Source organism: Lynx canadensis, chromosome A1 (genome assembly GCF_007474595.2).
Source record: "Lynx canadensis isolate LIC74 chromosome A1, mLynCan4.pri.v2, whole genome shotgun sequence".
NCBI classification, from domain to species: Eukaryota; Metazoa; Chordata; class Mammalia; order Carnivora; family Felidae; genus Lynx; species Lynx canadensis.
Window position 1 is genome coordinate 159,295,685 of NC_044303.2, and position 23,449 is coordinate 159,319,133.

General features: G+C 37.0%; 1 protein-coding gene across 1 annotated transcript in view; it reads right to left on the reverse strand.

Annotated features, from left to right (window-relative positions):
* LIX1 (limb and CNS expressed 1) overlaps positions 1 to 22,813 on the reverse strand; it is a 60,500-nt gene extending 37,687 nt beyond the window's left edge. The window contains exons 1-6 of the mRNA XM_032593806.1: positions 21,758 to 22,813; positions 20,147 to 20,212; positions 19,829 to 19,931; positions 16,448 to 16,496; positions 14,894 to 15,024; positions 14,544 to 14,689 (exon numbers count right to left, since the gene is read on the reverse strand). Of these exons, the coding sequence (XP_032449697.1) occupies positions 14,544 to 14,689; positions 14,894 to 15,006 (259 nt within the window). The 5' untranslated portion in view covers positions 15,007 to 15,024; positions 16,448 to 16,496; positions 19,829 to 19,931; positions 20,147 to 20,212; positions 21,758 to 22,813. The remainder of the gene's footprint in view (positions 1 to 14,543; positions 14,690 to 14,893; positions 15,025 to 16,447; positions 16,497 to 19,828; positions 19,932 to 20,146; positions 20,213 to 21,757) is intronic.
* Between the last annotated feature and the right edge of the window lie 636 nt (positions 22,814 to 23,449).

The window sequence follows — 23,449 nt, forward strand, 5'->3', positions numbered from 1 at the left end:
GCATTGGTTCATATCTCATCCAGTATACCATAATATCCTCCTGACTTCCATTATTCTCCTATCCAACCCATCCTCCAACTGTTTCCAGGGTAATCTTCTAAATCTCATGGTTCATGAAATCATTAACATTTTTTTTTAATTTTTAACATTTATTTATTTTTTATTTGAGAGAGAGAGAGAGAGACAGAGTGTGAGCGGGGAGGGGCAGAGAGACAGGGAGACATAGAATCTGAAGCAGGCTCCAGGCTCTGAGCTGTCAGCACAGAGTCTAACTTGGGGCTTGAACTCACAAACCACAAGATTATGACCTGGGCCGAAGTTGGATGCTTAATCAACTGAGCCACCCAGGCGCCTCTCATTCACATCTTCTTAAAATCCCTCTCTGAGTCCCTCATTACCTATAAGATAAATAACTCCTTGGCAAGGCATAGAAGACTCCATGTCTTGATACTCTCTTGTTCCATACAAGCCACCTCCCTCCTCTCTCCTCAAGACACCTTCCAGGCCCCTTACACTTCCTTGAATTTTATGTTAATGGCAAGCCTCTTACTTCCATTCTTCTTCTTAGAATGCTCTTTTCCCCAGTGGCTGCTGACTTCTTGCATGGTCTAGTTATCTTTTAAGATTCACTTTCAGCATCAACTACTTAAAAATAAAAACAAAGCCAAAATAATCACAAAATCCTTGTTTCAAAAACTTCAATTCTCTGAGAAGCAGCATGGATATCACTTGGGGACTGGTTAGAAATGCAGGATCATAGGCCTGACCCCAGGCCTAGTGAACCAGAATCTGCATTTAAAAAAAAAAATTTTTTTAACCTTTATTTATTTTTGAGACAGAGAGAGACAGAGCATGAACGGGGGAGGGTCAGAGAGAGGGAAACACAGAATCTGAAACAGGCTCCAGGCTCTGAGCTGTCAGCACAGAGCCCGTCGCGGGGCTCGAACTCACGGACCACGAGATCACAACCTGAGCTGAAGTCGGAAGCTTAACCTACTGAGCCACACAGGTGCCCCCAGAATCTGCATTTTTAACAAGATTCTCAGGCAATCTGATGCACATTAAAGTTTGAGAAGTCCTGTTATAGGAAGCAGTTGCTATTCTGATATCCATGTGTACCTATTATAAGCCAGGCACTATGCATTTTCTCACTTACTCTTTATTTTTTTTAATGTTTTTATTTATTTTTGAGACAGAGAGAGACAGAGCATGAGCAGGGGAGGGGCAGAGAGAGACAGAGACACAGAATCCGAAGCAGGCTCCAGGCTCTGAGCTGTCAGCACAGAGCTTGACGTGGGGCCCAAACTCGCTGACTGTGAGATCATGACCTGAGCCAAAGTCAGACGCTTAACCGACTGAGCTACCCAGGTACTGTGTCTCTTTTAATCTTTATAACATCCCCTACAACTGGGTATTATCATCCACAACTTATAGATTAGACATTAAAGATGCTCAAGGTACAATCAAACAGCTACTAAGTCTTAGACTTGGGATTTTTAACCTAGTGCTGTCTGAGTTTATAATCTATGCTCTTTGTTCATTCTGAGACACTCTCTAATTATGGCAGAGTTTAGGTTGTTTTCATGTGTGCCTACCTCTACTGAAGACAGTGCTCTTTAGAGGAAGAATTACATCATTTTTTCTTTCCACTGAGTCTGGAACATAGTATGAGCATAATTAATATTAGTTGAGTATTTGAATATCATCAAAGCATAAAAGATATGCTGCATTTGTGAGGCTGTTGGCAATGTGAGGCTCTCCACAAGAATTACCTCACCTATGTTTTCCCAGGGGGCATTTTTTTTTTTTTTTTGACACGTTCTTGATAAAGTCAAATAAAGCAAAGGCCAATATTTGTATTTTTTCATTCAGGTTATATGACATGTTCCCAGCTTGGAACTGTCATAATGAATGAGCAGCCAGGATGTGAACAGGTATCCTGATGACCAATCTTCAACCAACACTTTGCTCTGGTTTAAAGCAATGGTGTAAATACCCACTGATTGTATACCTCAGAGAGGGCAGTGACTGGGCCTCCCATTCTAGTCCCTTCTTTCAAGTAAGGATGACTAACAGAGAAACAAGAGGAAGAAGAGGAAATGATAAAAGACTGATGAGGAGCTTGGACAGGCTTCCTGGGCAGAGGGCCATGAGCAAAAGCCAAGGTCAATTCTCTGCCTGATTATGCCCTCCATCTTAATGTCAAGAAGCTATAGTTTGGAACATATCATTTTTGGTTATGCATTATTCCTCTCAAAGTTTAGTAAAGTTTGTTTTGTTTTTTTTAACTTTCTACTTTGTTTTAATGGACACTAAAGAAAAAGGTCTTTATCCACAGCCAGGACAAGATAAATTGGTCATCCACAGTGAATCTGGACACAGTATGAGAGAGGTAGTGCATCCTCAGCTAGACTGGGATAAGGTAGATGGTTAACAATTTGCCTAATGCTGGAGTCAAGACAAACTGAGCAGCCCTACGAGTTCACGGTATAATACCCACAGGTCATCAGTGGTTTTATGTTTTTCAAGGTAACTGATGTTAAACTGGTAAAATTACTACAAAGAAATAGAATATCAAATGGCTGAGACTAGGGGTGTGAGAGGAGTAGAAGGAGAGAGAAACGTTGGGGAGGGCCTAAGAATAATAGCATGAAATTTAGTTCTTTTTTGTGACTTCTATCAGTTTATAACATCTGAGAGTAAAGAAAGGAATTAAACCTCTGAATTTACTGTGCACATCAAACTTCTTAATCCTTTGCATTTCCCCAAATTGCTTTCTCGGACACAAGTGATTGACCCTGATACGGACTAAATATTTGTGCCTCCTACCTATCCTTCCTTCCCCCAATCACCAAATCCATATGTTAAAGACCTAACCCCCAGGATGATAGTATTAGAAGATGGGGCTTTGGGGAGGTAATTAGGTTTAAATTAGGTCATTGGGTTGGGGCCTCCATGATGGGGTTAGTGCCCTTATAAGAACAGAAAGAGACGCCAGAGCTTCCTATTTTGGCGATGTGAATATACAGCAAGAAGGCAGCCATCTGCAAGCCAGGAAGAGGTCTATCACCAGGAAGCAAATATGCTGAAAACTTGATCTTGGACATCCCAGCCTTCAGAACTATGAGAAAATAAATTTCTGTTGTTTAAGCCAACCAGTCTATGGTATTTTGTTGCAATAGCCTGAACTAACATAAACCACTTCGGAAGTTTTGATTATTTTGTGTATCAACAAGACAATTTGCATTGTAATTTATAGGCATTATTAGTATGGCTACTTTCTTTGTCATTGTGTTTTGAAATTTGAATATGACAGAGTTTTCAGAGTGGTAATTCTATCTCCAAAAAAATCTTTCATAAATGAGGATTTCATTTTTCCCTTCCTCAAGCTTTCTTTTTGATTATAAAAAGATGAGCATTAAGGATTTCACAGAAGGCAGATGACCAGTGAAGACATCCAACAATGTGGAATACCTTTACCATCCAACCTTTGATCTTTTCTATAGAAACCCCCAATCAGTTTCAGCAAAGCAGTGTCTTTACTTGTTCCTGAACATATAGTTCTTATTTTTTACCTGTCCTTTGGTTCAAGTTCTCCCAGGAGTGTTGTTTCTGCTCCTCCCCTCTATCCATCCAACTTACTCCCATACTTCAGAGGAAATACCACCTATTCTATCATGCCTTACTCATGGGTTCCAGCCCATATGGATCTCCTTTCCTGAGCTCTCATTCCATTAGTGGCCTTGTGTCTTAGCACTTAATCTCCTCTAAACCATGCTAATGAAATGGATGTGGTGTTCCAGGCTAAACTGATAAAGTCAGACTTGGCTGGACTTCTTTCTGGCTAGAGGAATGAAATGCATTCATCTTACAGAATACAGTTTTCTTTTATTTAACTCACAGCAGACTGTGAGATTCTGGAGGGCAGGGACTCTGGTTCATTCTTTTCTGTAGCCTTCTTGGTATACACCACAGGGCTATTCATCTGGAAGCAATTGTGGAATTCACTTGGGATATAAGAAAACTCTACCTTTCTGAACTATTTGAGTGCAACTGAATGAGTGTGTAGAAGGTAAGTGAAGTCACTAAAATTCCTAGAGAGGTCAAGACTTCCTTCTAGAATAGGAGGTTTCATGTATGAACCACTGTGGTGCTCACACAGCATGGATATGGTGGTGGCAGCCACGCCTCAGCTGGAGATGGTGGAGTAGGGGCAGAAAGATGAAGCCTGGTCAGAGTAGACACATGATTGTTACTCACTTTGTAACAAGGTCTTCACTTTCTTAAAAAGTAGAGTTTAGGAAGCCCCTGAATAGAGATGGTAAGTAATTTTGTCTTGGAGTGCCAACTCAAACACACTTACGCTGACTTGCCTAGAGCAATGTGTTGAAAAGGATTTGAAAGTAGCTTCTGGCATTAGTGGAACATAATTAACCAGCAATGTGTACTGACTGGCATAGTTTATCTGATGACCATGACCTTGATGATATGGATTTAAAAAAGAAGTTCATAACAGGCTTCTTCCCATAACAATTTACAGTTTGATTGCAGAAATAATACATGATAATATAATTGGTGAAGAAAATATTAAGAGTGCTACATTGTAGAACAGAGATGTTTTTAAAGTAATATTTAAAACCTAAAAATTTGTGGCACAAGAATTCAATCCACACAGGGGGAAAGCAAATGAATGTGGACTGAAAAGTTCAGGAAAAGTCTGCCCTGGAGGAAGGCCTAAGCTGAGCCACTTCAGAAGAATGAGATATAGACCATGATGAGAAAGAAGCTGTGCTCTCCAAGGAGTAAGGATGGCTTAACAAACAGAGTAAGAAAAATAATGTGTCAGCCAAGGAATTGTTTAAGAGGGCATAGGAAAGGGTGCCATTAGGAAAGGGGTATGATTTGATAGGAGACAGGGTAAGAGGACTTAGCTTCCTTTAATAACTGGAAATCAACCCCAATGTCCTAGTGCCCCAGCTTTACCCGAGTGGGTAAGAAAGGCAGGAGCACAGGGTCCCTTGCCCTTTGTCTTTGCCTAAGGTGCTGTGCTGCTTGTGGTGACTCCATCCATGAAGACACAAGCACAGACACTTGGAGAGAATGTATGGCTGCTCTTGGACATCTGAGTGAACCAAAGAGAGGGTTTCTGGGAGGAGTTCAGGCATAAAAATCTATGAGAAGTGGGTAGGAGATGAGGCAGGCGAGAGAGGGCTCATTCTGCAGCCTGGAAGAAGGACAAATCCCCTTCAGATAAGATCATCAATAACCAGACACTCAGAGGGCTTTTATCCTACAAATTTGGAGCTTGTCATTTTCACGGATTGGATGCGTGCGATGCAGATGCCAATAGGGAGAAATGATCTATGTTTTCATATGGGCATTTTGAGATGTATAGAATGTAAAGGCCCAAGGATTATAGAGCATGTTATAGAAGAATCCTCAAATACAGACACTGGTTCAAACACAAAAAAATGTATACTGTGTCTTCTCTCTCCACCTTTTATCAACTGGCAGGCAGTTTACTCAGTAGTTAAAATCATGGAACCTGGAGTCAGAATGCCTGGGTTTGAATCCTGTCTTTACCAGTCAAAGGTACCTACTTAACTACTCCAGTTCTAACTGTAACATGCAGTACTTACTACACAGTTTCTGTTAGGCTTAAGTGGGAAATGTCAGAATAGAGCCTCACACATAGTAAGCACTAGAGCATTAGCTATTACTTGTGGTTAGAGAAGGTGATGGAAGAAAGAAAAAGGCATGATTATATGCTTGCATGTGGCATCTTTGAAACTGATTGTTCCTGGGTTGGAAACCATATCATTAAACATTCTAAAAAAAAGTCTGCAAGTCTGAAAATTCTCTAATTGTACACATTGTGCTATTTATTTCCAAAATATGCAAAAAGTTCAGAAATGGTAAAGGGAGGCCTCTTTTGATACTATTTGCTGGTAAAGACAAAGCTTCATAATAGCCAGAAAATAAATGGATGAAATGCTACATCTCAAAATCTGGAAACAGAGATGTTTGTCCATATTATTCACTTTATAATGGATGCTAAAGGCAATACAACTGCTTTTAGCAAACATGACAGGGGCTAACTTTCACTTAAAATTAATGCTTAATGACTTTATGCTTCAGGAAAATAGAAACATTATAGTTTGTTGCCCAGTTCAACTACCTAATATGAGATAAGTCCTAAGTGGAAAAGATTCATTTTCTAGCAAAAAGGGATCTTAAAAGTATGTTATAAATCTACCAGAAAAAAAGAACCAATTTCTTTTCTGCCTTACAGAGAAAAAATTCTAGCTGGGTAAAATATCACTTGCCAAAAACAGTTTAAGACAAATTGGAAAGGCTACCATTTAAGGATAAATCATTAAGAGGCTTTCAAGATGATTAACATATTTTTAAATTGATTCTCTGCCTCTAAACAGATGGATTTATGTTATGCAATATTTTAATATAATCTTTAATTAAATTAGCCTTAGCAGGTGATATTTTAAAATAAAGTTAATTAGTATTTTCTATCCTAGCAGTTCAATCACGTACAGCTTGCTCTTGCCAAATGTGATTTCTTAGTTTTTTTGAGGACAAATAGAAAAAGATCCCCCAAATAATCTAAGGGGCAAGCTCAAGGTGTGATGCCAATTTATGATTCATGCCAAATGGGTAGTAAAATGGGATACCTTTGGGTCTTGCATTTGGCTTGGTAAACTGCAGGACACTGACCAACAGACCTAGTTGTCTAATTATTTATAACCATCCTCAGGTTCTGCCAGGTTTTGATCTGGCCAGTGGAATCTTGCTGGCACAGCTTGTGTGTCAGGTTGGGTACAACGTGTAGGAATCCTGGGCCCCTTTTTCTTATGTGTAGACACTCTTTCAAAGGTAGCCACAGCTACACAGCAGGACTGAGACAACTTGGAGTATTACTTTGTTCCCAGGAGAGGAACTTTCTTTTAGGAATGCACTTGAATCAGTGCCTAGCTCCTTCAGCAGCTGGAAAGCCGGTTGTGTTTCTCCTTTTGTTGGCTTATCTTTTCTTCTGCTGTGGTCCCCATGCTCTTCCCTGAACATTTTTCTTGAAATGATCCTTTGGGTTGTTTTACAAAGTTAACCTCTTGGGAGATTGTCCAAAATGTACAAAAAAAGTATCTCATTCTTTTTGGCTTAATTTTGACCTTCAGAATTTAAAATTACTGAACTGTATATCATTTGGGGAGACATTTAAATGGCATTTATTTTGGGGGCACCTAGGTGGCTCAGTTGGTTAAGCATCTGACTTCAGCTCAGGTCATGATCTCATAGTTTGTGACTTCAAGCCCCACATTGGGCTCTGTGGTGACAGCTTGGAGCCTGGAGCCTGCTTCAGATTCTGTGTTTCCCTCTCTCTCTCTGCTCACACTCTGTCTCTCTTTCTCAAAAATAATTAAACAAAAATAAATAAACATTAAAAAAATTTTAAAGTAAATGACATTTATTTTTTATATCTTTGGAAGTACTGAGTCATTTTTTTAAAGAAGGCAAAGGGGAAAGACTATGAAGGAGCAAAAGGGAATCACAAAGACAAATTAAAATAAAATAAAAGATCATGAAGTATACAAGAATTAAACAGCATCAGCAGCATGCCTGAGTTCCCATGTGTGGTTTATATGTGCATCATGGTCAGATGATGTCATCCAATCACAAAGCTACATAGAATAAAAACCTGATGTAATCTATTTAATCAATCAGGAAGTATATATCTTTCTCATGTTCCATTAGGCACTGACATTACACTGTATTTAAGAGACTTTGTAGGACTATTAATTTTAGATAACTAATCAAAGATTAAAAAAAACACTGGTTGCTTTGCTGACCAATTCTGTTTAGTTAAAATGCTCAATCTGTGCAGATGTGGCTTTAGGTGTATAATGTACTTTTCCTAGGTATAGTCATTATAAGAATGCTTTCACGGGGCTCCTGGGTGGCTCAGCTGGTTATTTGGCTCTGGTCATGATCTTACGGCTCTTAGTTCAAGCTCTCCATCGGACTCTGTGCTGACCGCTCAGAGCCTGGAGCCTGCTTCCGATTCTGTGTCTCCCTTTCTCTTGCCCCTCTCCACTCCTCTCTCTCTCAAAAGTAAATAAACATTAAAAAAAAAAAAAGCCTTTCACGACTCTGCAATAGCTGTCTAACTAGGGTTTATGTAAAGTATGAGGCATAGACAGAGTTTGGCCCTAAAGAGCATGGTGCAAGGCCTTTGGTGACCCAGGGTTGAGGTTAGACCCTGAGGATGAATATAAGGATTGGTAATCTAAGTTATTGTGCCAATGTGGAATATGGAATGATTGGAGGTGCTCTACCATGACCAACCCCAGGCAGTGCTCTGGGGAAGTTGTTTGAAGAGGGTGTTTATTTCCAGAGTCCTTTTTTCCTCCATCCTATTTCATATGGTTGTCAGTTTAACCATGCATGCAATTAGGCTGTGTTTCAGGTATCACTGTATGATGTTTTAGAAGGTTCAGGTACAGTTTATTTTATAATAAAGGAGAACACCTGACAATAGGAAAAATATTCTCCTCTTTTTGTGAGGAAGAAAACAAATCAATCAGCAACCAAAAATGTCTTTGTGCACCTGCTAGGTGCCTGACCCTGTGGGAGAGCACATGGAAGTGCAAGGTATGGCTTTGCCCTCCTGGGACATCCAACCTAGGTGTGGACAAAAACATGCTAGCAAAGCTACAACTCATATTGCACAAGAGAAATGTAAACTATATAATATAGGCCATAAGGGTCAAAGGAGTGGTGACTAAATGACGGGTTCCCACAGCTGCCTGATGGGATGAGATCAAAATAGGGATCAACTGATTATCATCGCAGCAGAAAAAAAAAAAAAAGCCAAACCATAATTCAAATAGCATTCCATGGACACAAAAGAAAGAATATAGAGAACTACAGGGAGTGTAATATTTTGTCAATATTATTGACAATTGTCAATATTAAACTTTCAATAAAAATCTTTTTATTTCTTTTTAATTTAAAATAAGATTGTTTTAACTACCTTGACAGACTAAACTTATATGAGCATTTGAACATGGAGGCAAAGAAGTAAGAGCCTTTGGGGTTAAAACTTCAATATGAAATGTATTAAATACAGAAGATTCTTTTATGAAAGGCTTCTAAAGTTGTCTTACATTTCTTAAATCAATCTGTAGCACATAATCAGTAAAACCGTATCATTTAAACAGAAAAATCATGACTTAGAAACTCACCCTTGTGCAGCTGTATCCTATTATGGGCTGTAACTTAACACATGAGTTTCAGAAGTTGTTAAAGTTGAGATCAGGCTAACAAATCTTAACTGCTACAAAAAAAAACCTATGTTGAGATGAGACAGCAGACCATGAAGAAGTTCTAGATTTGATCACAGGATGGATATAGATCATATTTTGTTTTGATTTGTTAAATCTTACTTATGTATTAAGAAATAAATGTATTAAGACAGATGGCCATTAAGTGATCAAGAAGCCACTTTTTTTTTTTTCCCCATTTTGAAAAGTTTTCCTCTGGGGCTGATACTTTTAGTATTTAAATTCTACCAAATGTATATATACTGAAAAAAGGGTTTTAGGAAACAGTGTTTATGCCACTGATAGCTGAACCAAAATCTGCATTTGTTTCTTAGTATAATTATATAATTGTTTCTAGTTGTATCCTATAATAAAGTAAAATTAGCATTTCAGTAGGCTTCAACAGGCTTCACAGTTTAGATGCTAAAATTATTGTAATTAAGATTCAATCATTAATCGGAAATAAGCTAGTGAGCAGTGAGATTTTTTTTTAAACCATATTCTTTTAGGCACACTTTGTGGTGGAATGCAGTGCAATATGTGTAGAGATTTTACTGCATAAGTACCTTCATCCCTTACATCCTACTCCATTTCTTTCTGTGAAATGCAAAACCCATAAATGTATCATCAAATTTATAGATTTCAGATAACTCCACTAAAAAGCATGGGATAGAAAAAATACTTTACTCTTGAGAATTTTTGCTCTCTTGGGTTGCATACAGCCAGAACCATGATTACTAACATGGTTTTAATAACTTTATAGTCTGGTCCAATTTTTTCAAAGGGTAAAAATGAACCTTTTGAAGTATTCACCTATCTGATATAAATAAAACCTTTCATGCCGAAAAACGTTTCCCAAATGGAAGTTAATGCACCTCAAATACGTGAGACATTTTCTAATTGTGCAATGATTAGGAAGGAAACGTCTCATTTTTTCACGATGAAATTTGGGCGTAAAACATATTAATGAAATCTAACATCGCTTTATCAGTCAATGCTGGAAACTAACACATTCTCATGGCTTAAATGATAACTAAGACAGTTTTTTTAACAATCTATTTTAATAAAGTTTGACTTGATTTGGGCTTTCAGTTAAGTCAAAGTGATTTCTCACTACAGGCATGTTTATATTCACACATCTTGCATCTTGCCTGAATAGGCAAAAGGATTTTCGCCATTGAAAAAGTTAAATTCTCCCTAACTTAGCATGAGGAAGTGTGCCTCCAAAAGATGTCAATATAATATTTTTCCCAATGCAACATAAAACCATAAAGTTGCATAACTAATCTAGGATCACTGCTAACTCTGAAGACTCCCTGTTGCCTGCACTTCTGCATCATTCCACCTGCCTTTACCACCTTGTCTCCACCTCCCCTAATGCCTTGTTCTTGTATTGCCTTAGCTTCTATGGACAAGCTGTTCTTTCTCATCAAACATGCCCTTCCCCTCTGACCCTCCTGTCATATTCCTGTCCAGATGTGCCTATTTAGTGGGTTCCCTCCATACTTCCAAAAGAGGTCATTTCAATCCTCCTCCCTTGTCCCCTCCCCCATTTTCCTATAACAGCACAAATGACATGGTTATATAACACCTCTAGGAGCCAATAGTTGTCTTGTAGTTTTGTAGTGGCTAAAGGTGAGGAATTGGAATACACTACTTGAATTCTGGCTGTATCACTCATTTAACAGTATGACCTTGGGCAAGTCACCTTAACTTCATGAGACTCAGTTCCCTCATCTATAATTAACAATAGTACCTACATTACTGGTTTGTTGTGAATAAACGTTCCTAGCATAGTGCCTGTCATCACATGATGAGAACTTGATACCCTAGCATTACTATGCATGGATAAAGAGAGAGCCCAAAGATGGCAGATAAACATATTATGCTATTGTCATGTGAAAAGTTAACACTCAGAAGAATCTGAATGTTCAGCCATCTTGAAATCATGTGGATTTCCTTTGAGAAAGCACATGAGGAACTGTCAAACAGTGGTAAATAAATAGTAAGCTCGCACACACTCTCAAAAGAGCTGACAAGGGCTGCTCTTAGGATAGCTCATCTTTGGTTGTGACATATGACAAATGAAAAGAAACTGAATGTTACACAAAGCCAAGAATGGAAGGCAACATGGATATATGCCTTAATTTCTCAGCAAAGAGATTCTGTATGGTGGTGTAGAGATTCCTAGTGCTACTTGTTACAAATGTGAGACATTTAGGTAGTGGAGAACAGTCCAGTGTCAGCTTAGATGAGCAAATTTCAAATTTAGAGCTGACCTTATTTAAATGTCTTTGCATTGTTTTTTATTTGAAACGTGAAATAGGGGGAAACAGAAAAAAAATTGTTATGGAATTCATTTCTTTCCAGGAAAGAAAATTAAAAAAAAAATTGCAACTATTGCTGGATGAACACCTTGTCTAAAACAAATGAGACATTTAGTTCATTGCAAAATGCCACTTGGGATGCTAAGAAAAGCATCCAAATAATATTTCTTTAAATGAATATAACTATCCCCATGTGTATCCATCTCAGACCAGAAAATTCTCTGGGTGCTTTTCCTGACCAACTTGAAGAGAAAATTCAATTTACAATTGCTTGTTTTTAAACAAACCAAAAGCCACTGAAGGCATAAAATTAATTGAATGATCATTTACATTCCTTGTATTATGTGTTTCTGAAGAATGAAGAGAAAAAAAAAAACTTTCTTTGCATTTATAGAAATTAAGAAAAACATTTTTAGAGTATGTGGTGTGTGTGTGTGTGTGTGTGTGTGTGTGTGTGTTTTAATGCTCCTTTGTTCAACTGTTCTGGGTTTTAAAAATTCTTGGATTGGCTTTTCATCTTGCAGGAAAGCAAGGTAGCAATTTTTCTTAAGGATTTGGCAGTGATGTGCTCAAGTGCTTAGCCCTTTCCTTATAGCAGGAAGAGACTGGACTGGGTTGGGGGAAAGGGGGCCAGGAGTGACTAGGAGGAGAGGAGGCTGCTCAGAACCTGCTGTTCAAGGCTGATGGCAGCTTTTTACAAGCTGTGTAAAAGATGAGTGTGGTGGCAGCAGTTTTTGGGTGTGCCAAAGAAAATGAGTCCACGTGCTAAACTCTGGCACGTGCGTGATAGGTTGCCAAGGCATGGCATAACCCCCAGGCAGACTTTTGATGTCCTGTTCCAGAAAGTGTGTAAGCCTGTTCCCATTTATTCCATGAGGATGGTAAGTGGTTGGATGTTTCAATGTTATAAAAAAACGCTGGCATAGAAATTTGCCATTTGGCTTACTTTCATTTAGTCATTTTTTAGATTAGAAACACCTGAAGGGAGAGGATCAGCAGTTTAATACTCACACCTATTAAGCCATGCAAGCAGTTGCAGAGTACAGCTTATTCCAGGGTAAACAGGCAATGCTATCTGATCAAATTTGGGTTCTATGTTAAAGAATGAAATATATAAAATTGGACACTTCTTTATTTTTCCATAGAAAAGAGTTCCTGCAAAGGTCTGGATGACAGAACATAATGCATATTTTATTTTAACCCTTTTTCTATTTTATTCTCTTGGCTAAACTGTAAACAATTCCTGGGATTTAGTTCAACTTAAAAAGTAGACCATATAATTTCAGAGTAAACTTCTTGAATTGACAAGAAATTTGGTGAAAAATTGCTCCTCTATTTCTTTTTCTTCTTTCTTTCTTTCTTCTTTCTTCTTTCTTTCTTTCTTTCTTCTTTCTTCTTTTCTTTCTTTCTTTCTTTCTTTCCTCTTTCTTTTTCTTTCTTTTCTTTCTTTCTTTCTTTCTTTCTTTCTTTCTCTTTCCTTTCTTTCTTTTCTTTTCTTTCTTTTTTTCTTTTCTTTTCTTTTTTCTGCTTCCATTTTCCAAATCCACAGTATAAGACCCCTGGCTCTATACAATTTATCCAAAGCTTTGAGCAGGTCAAGAGCCCTTTTACCCTTCACTAGTGAATTCAGTGCTATTGTAAGAGAAAGACATTCTTTCCTTCCCTTTTCACTTAAAGAAACACACCAAACCTGAATAGACTCCAGGCTAGACTGGGAGAGGGAGTGATTTTCATTAGTCTAGCATAGCTATTGACATATGCTTGAAGGAAATATTAAAAAAAAAAAAGACAGAAGGAAGAAAGGTAGGAAGGAAGAGAGGAAGGAAATAAAGGGCTTCCACTATGCATTAAAGGGCATACTGGTTACAATTTTATTTCTAAGAAGAAAATTTTATAGGATAAAATGGCCCAACATTTCTTTTTCTTCATCACACATATGAGAAATATAAACTAAAAGGACATCTGGAAACTAACATTATTCAGCAATCAGAGAGCAAAAATCCAAAGCAGTGATGTTTTGATGGAGACAAACATAACAAGATTCACAAAGAAAGCTGTAACTTATTGAAGAAAAAAAAAAATTCCATATGCATTTTACCTTTTGGGCAGTTCCATAGCAAAATTCTATTTCAGAAGCCCTTTGTAATATGAAACTCACTGTAGATAAGATACAACATGAAGATAGTCTGTTTTGCAGCAGCAGAAAATCAAATTGGTTCCAGAAACTAAGTTACATGACAAATGGTATAATAGTATTGCTAGAATTGGGAAGTTTGATTGAATTATTTTTCATAATCATTAAAAAAGACTTTGAAATAACTTTGCCATAGCTGTTTAGATTTTGGGGGGATAGGGACATTGCAGATATGGGAAGGCTAATTTTATTGGCCTTTTAACTAAAGTGTTATAATTTGTTACCAAAATTTAAGAGCTCACTGGTGATTTATTGTTGTTTGTTTGCAATAAAAATTTTCAGACAAACACAATATTTGACTTAACACAGTTAACATGTTATGGAGGGTGAAACAGGTTAACAAATATAGAGTATTTATCATTTCTAAGTTATTTTTAGTTTTAATCTCATTAGCAATCAGCCGTGTTTTATTTAAAAAAGCATCTGGAAGAGTTCATTAAGTCTTAGGCAAGGCTTATATTTTAGGAAAGACTTCCAAACAGTTAGCAAGATGTATCACTGACAAAATAACCCAGCAACTAATACCCGTAGGTGAAATGAAATCATTCTCCTGACTGAAGTCAGGAACAAGTTAAATATCACTTAGACCACAGCACACGACTACAGAGATTTAGGAGAAATCATACTTAAATAGGATGTGACTAGACGTTTAGGACTATTTTCAGAAAACTTTTCCCCTTCAGTACTTACAGTCTTTGAAGACTAGAGCCGGGTCTCTGTGAGGCAAGACTTGGGCAATGATGTGTCTCAGGGATTCCAAGGTTCTGTCCATCTTGGGTCTGCCTGTGTGAGCCTGCTGCACAGTGTCCTCATGCCTGAATTCTTGCAGTCCTGGACTGAATTTGTGCAGCTCATTGATGCACAGGATTACCAAAGAATCCCTTTTAACATCTGCCAATCAGACATTTCCCAGAATCTAAAGACCCCTCAGGGGGCCCTCCTCCCAGGCTCACTTATCTTTGTTGTATGCTGAGCTAATTAGCTCTAAAGGCTGGCTGACAGGCGGGTTCCCATTGCTTCCTTCTGTTAAACACACCCACCTACAGGCTAGCTGGGGAAGCTCTCTGATCATGAGACCAGCTTTCCTCTCCAACCAGATTCTGCCTGAATGGTGTGTAGCTTTCCGACTTGGGTATTTCTTTTGGTCCTCCATCTTCAAATGTGCTGTCCCCTGGTATAAAATCAAGAAGGTTATTTGTCAAAGAAATTACCTTAGTAACAAAGAAATTTCCAGCTCAGGACTTTCAGTTCAGAATTAGTATAATCTAAATTCTTCTTTGGTAAAGAAGTGCTATAAAGAGTATGGATATAGCCAGGGACCAGATTATGGTATTTGAATTCAGGGGCATCTCTCTGGGAGCCAAGTTTAAAAGTTGTTTTTCTTTTTTTTTTCCCCCATCACCCATGTTATTGTCACTTATGATGGGTAGTGGCAAATAAAACCTTGTTACTGTCTTTTGGCTTGCCTAGGAATGTTTGTTTTTGTTTTGACTCTTCAAGGAAAATCATTCCCAAGATTGAGTTTAATGAATTCTGATATTATTCACTTCCTTTTATTTTGTGCTAATTCTTTCTATTAAAATTTCAGAAGAAGCAAAAATATATATTTTTTTCAATAGAATATAGGTAGTTACTAACATACCTTAACAGATTCTTTCTCTATTTCCCATACCACTCATGACAAGGTTAAATAGTCTTTCCACAGGAGACATAAACATGTCATGAGATTCCATTGCAATAATTAGGATTCATACCACATATAAAAGAACTGATTTTAATGGCTATAACCTATGATAGTTTATTGAAGACTTGTTAAGGACTACTTTACTTTTATTTAAAATACTTTTTCGGAGTTGGCACAAGAGATTGCTCTCCCATTTCCAGATTCCATAACTATGTTGTGTTGCATGATTAACTGAAAACAGTCCTTTAACGACAAAATAAAAGTAAAATGTTTTCCATGCAATAGGCTTCTTCAGCTAGATGGTAGAATATGGGTGGGCTTAATAAAAGGAAACAGAGGAAATGGTGCTGTCATAATAAGTCTTATCATAATGACTATTACTTAGTAAATGTCCACAGGGAATATATGTCACATATGACAGAGACATGGGGCTGCCCCACTGTGCAAAGATATTATTATAAAAAAGGATGTGAAAGAAGTAGCGCTACATGTTAAGACACTTATTTAGGGTTCCAAAGTGTACTTTACTTTACATGGGCTGCACCAAATAGGAAATCATCAGCATCTTTGCCATTCATGAGCTTAGAATTTAAAAGAGAAGCTAGATGGTTTGTAGATTAAAAAAAAAAAAATTATACATTGATTGGACACAAAGTATAAATGAATGAAAGTACTTTCAGTGAGATACTGAATTGGAAACCAAAACATATAAGGTTCCCATTAGAGAGCCAGGGATTCTCAAAGGAGCGAGTCTGATAATGTAAAACTGGTCGATGCCGAGATTTTGGTCAATAAATAGACTTTTTATGGGCTTATCTTTAGTAGTACATAAAAATATTTTGGTTGTGTATTGTGATGAAAAGAATACTGAATTTTGTATTAGTAAAATCTAGGATTTGATATTTGTTACCTGTATAACTTTGAAGAAGTCATGTCTTCTCTGGGCTCACAGTCCTCATCTAGAAAATTAGGGGATTGAGCTGAATGCTTTCTTTCAGATCTAACATTTATGATTCTGTAGCTATATTACAAATGACCACAAATATTTTCACACACTATAGCTTTCTGAAAACTCTTACACTTATTTCCTAAAAGCTGGACTGGTCTTCAAACAGATCACTTCTAATCCCATAGTAAACTTCATATCCTTTCAACAATATGAGAAACACAAATTAATATGGTGAGTTCAAAGATACTCATCACACACACACACACACACACACGCACACACAATAAAAATCCAAAAACAAACAAAATAAAACAAAACAAAACAGCCCAAAGATATTCATTACTAATGCTAACTAAAATGAAAGGTAAGAATTTGTTAAGAAAATTAACTTTCAACTTCCACAAGATTTTTCTAAAAACAAACTGAGTGTCTGCTTAGAGAACTCCAAAACGGCTTTGCAAAGATAACTTTGTAAAAATATCATGATATTTACTGAGTTATATTTTAAAAAATTAAAAAAGAATTCTAGTTGGATAGTATAGTTTCTTCTTTCTGATCAGGCCCAATGCTTCAACAGAAGTTTTCCAAATCCTCTGCTAAGCATTTATTCCTTGCCCATCCATAAAGACTTCTCACTCTAGAGTGTTACTGTAAGACAGTTTAAACTAACAACTCAGGGGTTTCTCACCCTTTTATGTCTTTAATGTAGAAAGTATATGAGGGAGGTGGGAAAAACCTAAGATACCCCTGTCTATTTAGTACAGATTCTACAGTTCACATGTTAGATTTCACTGTCAACCTCAGCCAACTGTAGGCATATGCCAAAAGCAAAACTTAGGTATTAAAACAAGGGTAGAGGACTACAGTGAAAACCAAAATGATGTTTTTACAAATCCTGTTAGAATGCTACTCAGATGTGTGAGAAATGCCATCCAACTGATATATTTAGTGATCAAAACTTATCACCCAATGGTAAAAGGGAAAGACTCAGTGCAATAGCACACTTACTAAGCTCCCAGGGAGTACAGAACTCTTTGAGAAGATGAGAAATCAAGGTGGTATATTTTGTACCGTTTCATGCACTATGCAGCAAAAACGTCTATGGAAATGATCATTTTGCTGGTAAGGAAAAGAAAATTTATTCCTATCATTATAGTAATATATTTGTTAGGTAGTTCATTACAGGTACAAAAATGATAAGAAAGTGGGGGTCACCAATTGAAATAACACCCAGAATGTTAAAACACATAATAAATGCATGAAAGAATCATCTTTAGTTAAAAACAGGAAAGAACCTCCACTATCCTCTGTGCCCCCTCACTTCATGATCTGTTCTGTCCTGGAGGAGCCTGGGGTAGGTGAAACGGGAGAATGGGCCTGTAGGTGAGGCTGTAGTGAAGATGGTGAGATTCCAGGCATGTAGGCATGCAGACTCCACTGCAGTAACTGAGCCTGAGCCAACTTATAGCTACTCATCTCTAGAGGATCAAGTACCTAAAGAAGGGAGAAGACACTGATTGAAATTCAGGAAGATTATCTTCTCTGAAATAATTTCTTCACTTACTTGCTAATGCTTTGATTCTTAAAAATTTACAATTTAAGATAAAGTAAATAAAATGAAAAATAATTCAAGTCATGCAGTTAAATAAACAGAGAGTAAATCCTTTACAAAAACAATGGGGAACATAGCAGATCCATCCAGATTCCAATGGGAGATGGGTGGAAGGCCCTAAGAGCTGGATTGGCACAAGAGGGTCAAGGGTTGCCTATGTGCAGGACCGTTTCTAGGGGTGTTCTGGAGGGTGAAGAAGGGCAAGGCCCTGAAGAAAGTGACTTTGCTGAGGTAATAACTAACGACTGTTTAGTGTTAGCTAAACAAAACTAAAGACACCAGTAGGAAGAATGAATAGCTGGTTAACATCAACTTTGTTAACTCTTAACTGGGAAAGGTCAATGAGATATTTGAATCAAGGTATTCATGAGAGGGTCAGTTGGAAAGGCAACTTCTGACAAAAGTTCTGACAAATTCAAAAGACACAGGTAACATAAAATAACTTTATTTCAGACATATTTACCCTGATATTTCACTACATTTAGGAAATCACCAGTAAGTACTAATCTGTTTAACTACGTGAAAAGGTAAGTAGAAAATTGATTAATATCCCATTTATAGATTAAAAGAATGTACATCTCTTCATTTTCATACAATATTATAAAAAATGCTTTCTTAAAATAATATCCTTCCCCACAAGATAAAACTGCTAGTGAACTGCTCTTTATCTGTGTCAGGGCAGTTAGAATCAACACTTTTAACCAGAAAGAACAATGAAAGTACATCCGTTTATCCAAACCTTCTGTTACATATATATATTTGGGGGCCTGAATGAGCCCATGTCATCTTGACTATTTTAAGTAACCAATTACCCAGCTCTGTCTTGGTATTTGGTCCTGGAAGAGAAGTAAAAATTGATTAAGAAATACTTTAGAGGCCAAAGATATCACCAGAGGAGGTTTTACTAGTAAGGTGAGAGAATTTGAATGTTCATTTACAAGACTGGAGATATTGATGCCAAGCCCTTGGGTCATTAGGTATGTATTCTGTGGAAAACTGAACATATTACTGTTAACTGTGGCTGGCTGACTTCCAGCATAATATATATTTTGAAAGAAAAAGAAAAACAGTTTAACATTTTTTTGTTTTGGGAGTGACTTTTTCCAGTGGATTTTACAACAATATTTTCTTTCATAAAAGTTTATCTAGTAATAACTAGGGCTCCTCTCCCTCTCCTTGCATTTTCTCACAGGAACCATCCCCACCCCCTACCTTTTGCTATCCAGTACAGGAGTTTATTTTGCTGCGTGTTGAAGAAAAAATTTACACAGGTTGTGGCTATAAAGTGATCAGATTGATCCTAAAAAAGGTGTCTGAACTCCAGCTGAGTCTTTGAGCCTCTCGTCAAACGCAAAGAGTTGAGGTCTCCTTTAAAGAAAGGATAGACTAATTGAAGCTAACATTTTTTTTTTTTTTTCCTTTAGATGGTCATGTTTCTGGGGTATGACTTCTTTGGAAGGTTTAAATCTTTGCAACAGTAATGAGCAAAGTAAAATGAAAACCTAGACTACAAAAAAAAAATATTAATATTAGATTAAAACAAACCCAGGAAGAATGTTTATTGGCTGTAAATAAATGACTTAAACCTGAGATTAGTTGATGGCTATCAACTAAGTTCAAGCAAGCTACTAACTTCATAGCTCCATATATTTTAGATGAAACTTCCTGTAAAGATTGCATCATTAGTATACTCTTAATTCAATTCAGGCTATATTTATGGATATGCTTACATTAAGATAAAAGCCTCGCGCCCATCCATTTCACATTGTAAACTATAATTTCCATTTCACTTCCTTTGCAGTCACTATCAGAGTACTGCACTTAGCATGTATCCTGTTGACACAGAAGAAATATTTCTTTTCAAAATTTGTTTGAAAGAGGAATAGAAAACTGCATACAAAGGGGGCCTATGTTTCTACGAATTGAAAACTAGAGAAAGACCAAGTTAGAGAATGATATATTCTTCTGATCCTCCCCAGGTACCTCAGTAGCTTTGAGCTCAAGGAAAAAGTACTACTCCCCACCTCACCACCTTAATCCCCTCCTACCTCCTCATGAACAACCAGAAATGTTCCAGGCAGAGCTTCAGTCTACTGAGATCGGTTTTCTTGGGCCTGTGAGAAAAATGAAAGGCTTATCATGGAAAAAAAAACAAAAAACAAACAAAAAAAACCCAACATGTTTTCTAAAAAGGGAGGAAATTTTGTGGAGAATAGGACTCAAAACCTGGACCTGGTTGTAAGGACTGTCTCCTCTCATACCTCCACAACACCAGGAAGACAAGTCAAAGTTTGTGGACCTTAGTGACTTTGCAAAAGAGACCCCTGGGCTGGATACCAAGTTCTAAACCACAGATACTCTGGTTTTTCTACCTTTCACCTTCCTGGTACTTACCAATTCCATTTTTTCCTCCCACTTACTCCCAACCCTATTCACTCCATGTGATTTGGGGCAAGTAATTTTACATCTAAAAATGTTTTCTCATCTCTAAAATAAAAACAAACTAATCAAGAATGTTTACACCTCCAGTATAATAGTAAGATTCTATCCCAGATTGTCTAAACCTTAATACTTATGGAGACTGGGCAACATTTTAGCTTCTGTTCAAGATTCCTTCCAATCTACCCACACTGACAAAGTTTCCCTAGTTCCCCTTTCCATCCCCTTTATTTTTAGTTTTTAATTAATTTTTTTTTCTTTTTAATTTTTAAATAATGTCTACACCCAATGTGGGACTTGAACTCATGATCCCAAGATCAAGAGTTGCATGCTCTACCAACAGAGCCAGCCAGGTGCCTCACCACCCCCTTTAAAATCAAATCATTACACTGCTCAAAATCTACAATCGCTCCTTTCCAATACATCAAGGTAAATTCTAACAAAAATTTTAAAATAATCTTTAATTTGGTCATTTGCTGCATAATACCCCTTTCCCAACCATAGCACACTACATTTATTTGTCTTCTGCATGATTTCCTCTTTGCAAGCTCTTTTTTTTAATCTACCTATTCAACCAAATCCCTCTTCCCTATAATTCACCAAATCACTCTGAACTTTCACTTATCCACTGTCCTTGGAGGTTCCTCAGTGAGATCAATGGTGTCAGGCTTTCAGGACAGTTGACTTTGTACTGTCCTTTAATTGTTATGTGTTTAATCTTGTTTCTTCAAATATAGTGGATGCTTTAGGTCAACAAAAATTTTATCTTAAAAGTCTGTATACTTCCTCAGTATCTTTAGACAACATCAAGCACGTGCAAAATGTACGGGTTAATATTGTATTTTTATTCCTAATGTAAGTTGAACCTCTTCCACTAAAAGCAGTTATAGTAATCACCCTTATTGGATTCATTCATTTCAAGTGGTTACTTTTTTTTAAATGGAACCATGTAATATTGTGACAAATATTCCAAGGATTATATTTTATTTGTATTATGAGGCAAACTCCTATTTATGGAATTAAGCCTACATAATCTGATTCTAAATGTTATATAAAATACTAATTTTAATGTCATCATTATTTAAAATAGTAAGACAAAAGAAAAACTTACATTTAAAATGTAACAATATTAGTCCCTCACTGTGTTGTAGACTTTGGAGTTATTCCTACACTCCTTGTTATTACACAACTGTGTAACTCACGGTTATTTTGAACTTTACCTCATTCCCAGCCTTCTACAGTTGCATAAGATGGTTCCAGACCTTCATATAGCAAATCAAGGTCAAACTAAGATATGGCCTGATGCTCTCTAGGGAGATGTTCTGAAGAGAGATGAAGAATAATGGAGATGGTGAGCCTTAGCCACCCAGAATATTGAATGCGACTTGAAATAAACTTACACCTCAGGGAAGTGTTCTCCCTGAGAACCTAATGAACTCATACCTCCACCTTGTGGAAGTGGCTGATAAACCTCTGGGCTGCGGGTTTACCTGTTAAGTTCTTTAACTAGACAACTATGTTTTGTCATAACATTTACTGAGTACTTGACTAAAAGAATGATTATCTTCTAGTTAGTAGCCTTAAAAGATCTTTAAGGTTCTGGAGAAAGCTCAAAGACAGCCAGCTAGGCACCAAAGAACAGACCCATGGCTACCAATATCACAAAGTTATTTAGCACAAGTATAAACTGCATTATGTTGTAGGAAAAACTTATTTAGTGGGAGCAACAAGTAGAGGATGCAAGGTTACAAGCAAAGCATTTGTACGTTGAGATGAAAACAGCACCAAAAAGATCACAGGTGAAATATCAGTGACCTTGGAAATAGAAAAGATTCCTCCAGAATCTTCCTTTTGGTAATCTGAAATCATTTGGGAAATACTTCCTAATATATAACATGTATCAGGTACTGTGCTAAGCTCCTTACAGGTGTTATTTAATTTTTATAATAATTCTAAGACAGGCACTATTAAATGTCATCTCACAAATCAAAAAAGTGAGGTTAGAGAGGTTACAGAAGGCACTTGAGGTCTGGGAAGTGGTTGAACAAGGATCTAAATTTGGAACTCGCAGACTCAGTGTTTTATTAACCACAGTACATGCCTGGACTACATTAGTAGTACACTTAAATTGTTTTTGCTCATTGTTCACTATGGACGTTTTAAATGTGAGGGTTACATCTTGTTTGATAGACCGAATTCTAATTTCTAATTGAGGACTACTCAAAAACATCTTTTAAAAATTGTGAGTAGGGGTACCTGGGTGGCTCAGTCAGTTAATCATCTGACTTCAGCTTAGGTCATGACCTCATGGTTCGGGAGTTAGAGCCCCATATGGGGGGGCTCTCTGCTGTCAGCAGAGTCCACTTCAGATCTCTCTCTGCCCCTCCCTGGCTCACGCTCTCTCTCAAAAATAAATATTAAAAAAATATTAGACACTGATTAGACACTGAATAATTTGCTTAGATTTATGCATTTGATGTATCTGTTCTGCCAACCACAAGAAACCTGAGGCTATTCAGGATAAGAACTGCTTACTTAGATTTCAAAGTTCCTAGAGTAATAGTGTTTATGTAGTAGGTACCCAAAAGTGGACTGCATCAACTGAATAAAAATCGAGTAGGAAGATGTCATATAGTTTCATTCCCAGTTTACCTTTGATACTCTAAATATAATACGTATTGCAACATAAATATTCTATGGTTCTATTAAGATGTCTTCAACATTATTTTACTGAAATGCTTTAAAGTAGATCTATTTAGTAAATGCTGTGAAGACACACCTAAAATCGAAGCTAGGTAAACACTTTCCAAGTTAGCGTTAATTTTCAAGGGAATTGGACATTTTCTTGTGTCTATGTAATTAAAGGTATTTATTAATGATAGGTCTTGCAAACAGAAGAATGAATTTTACAA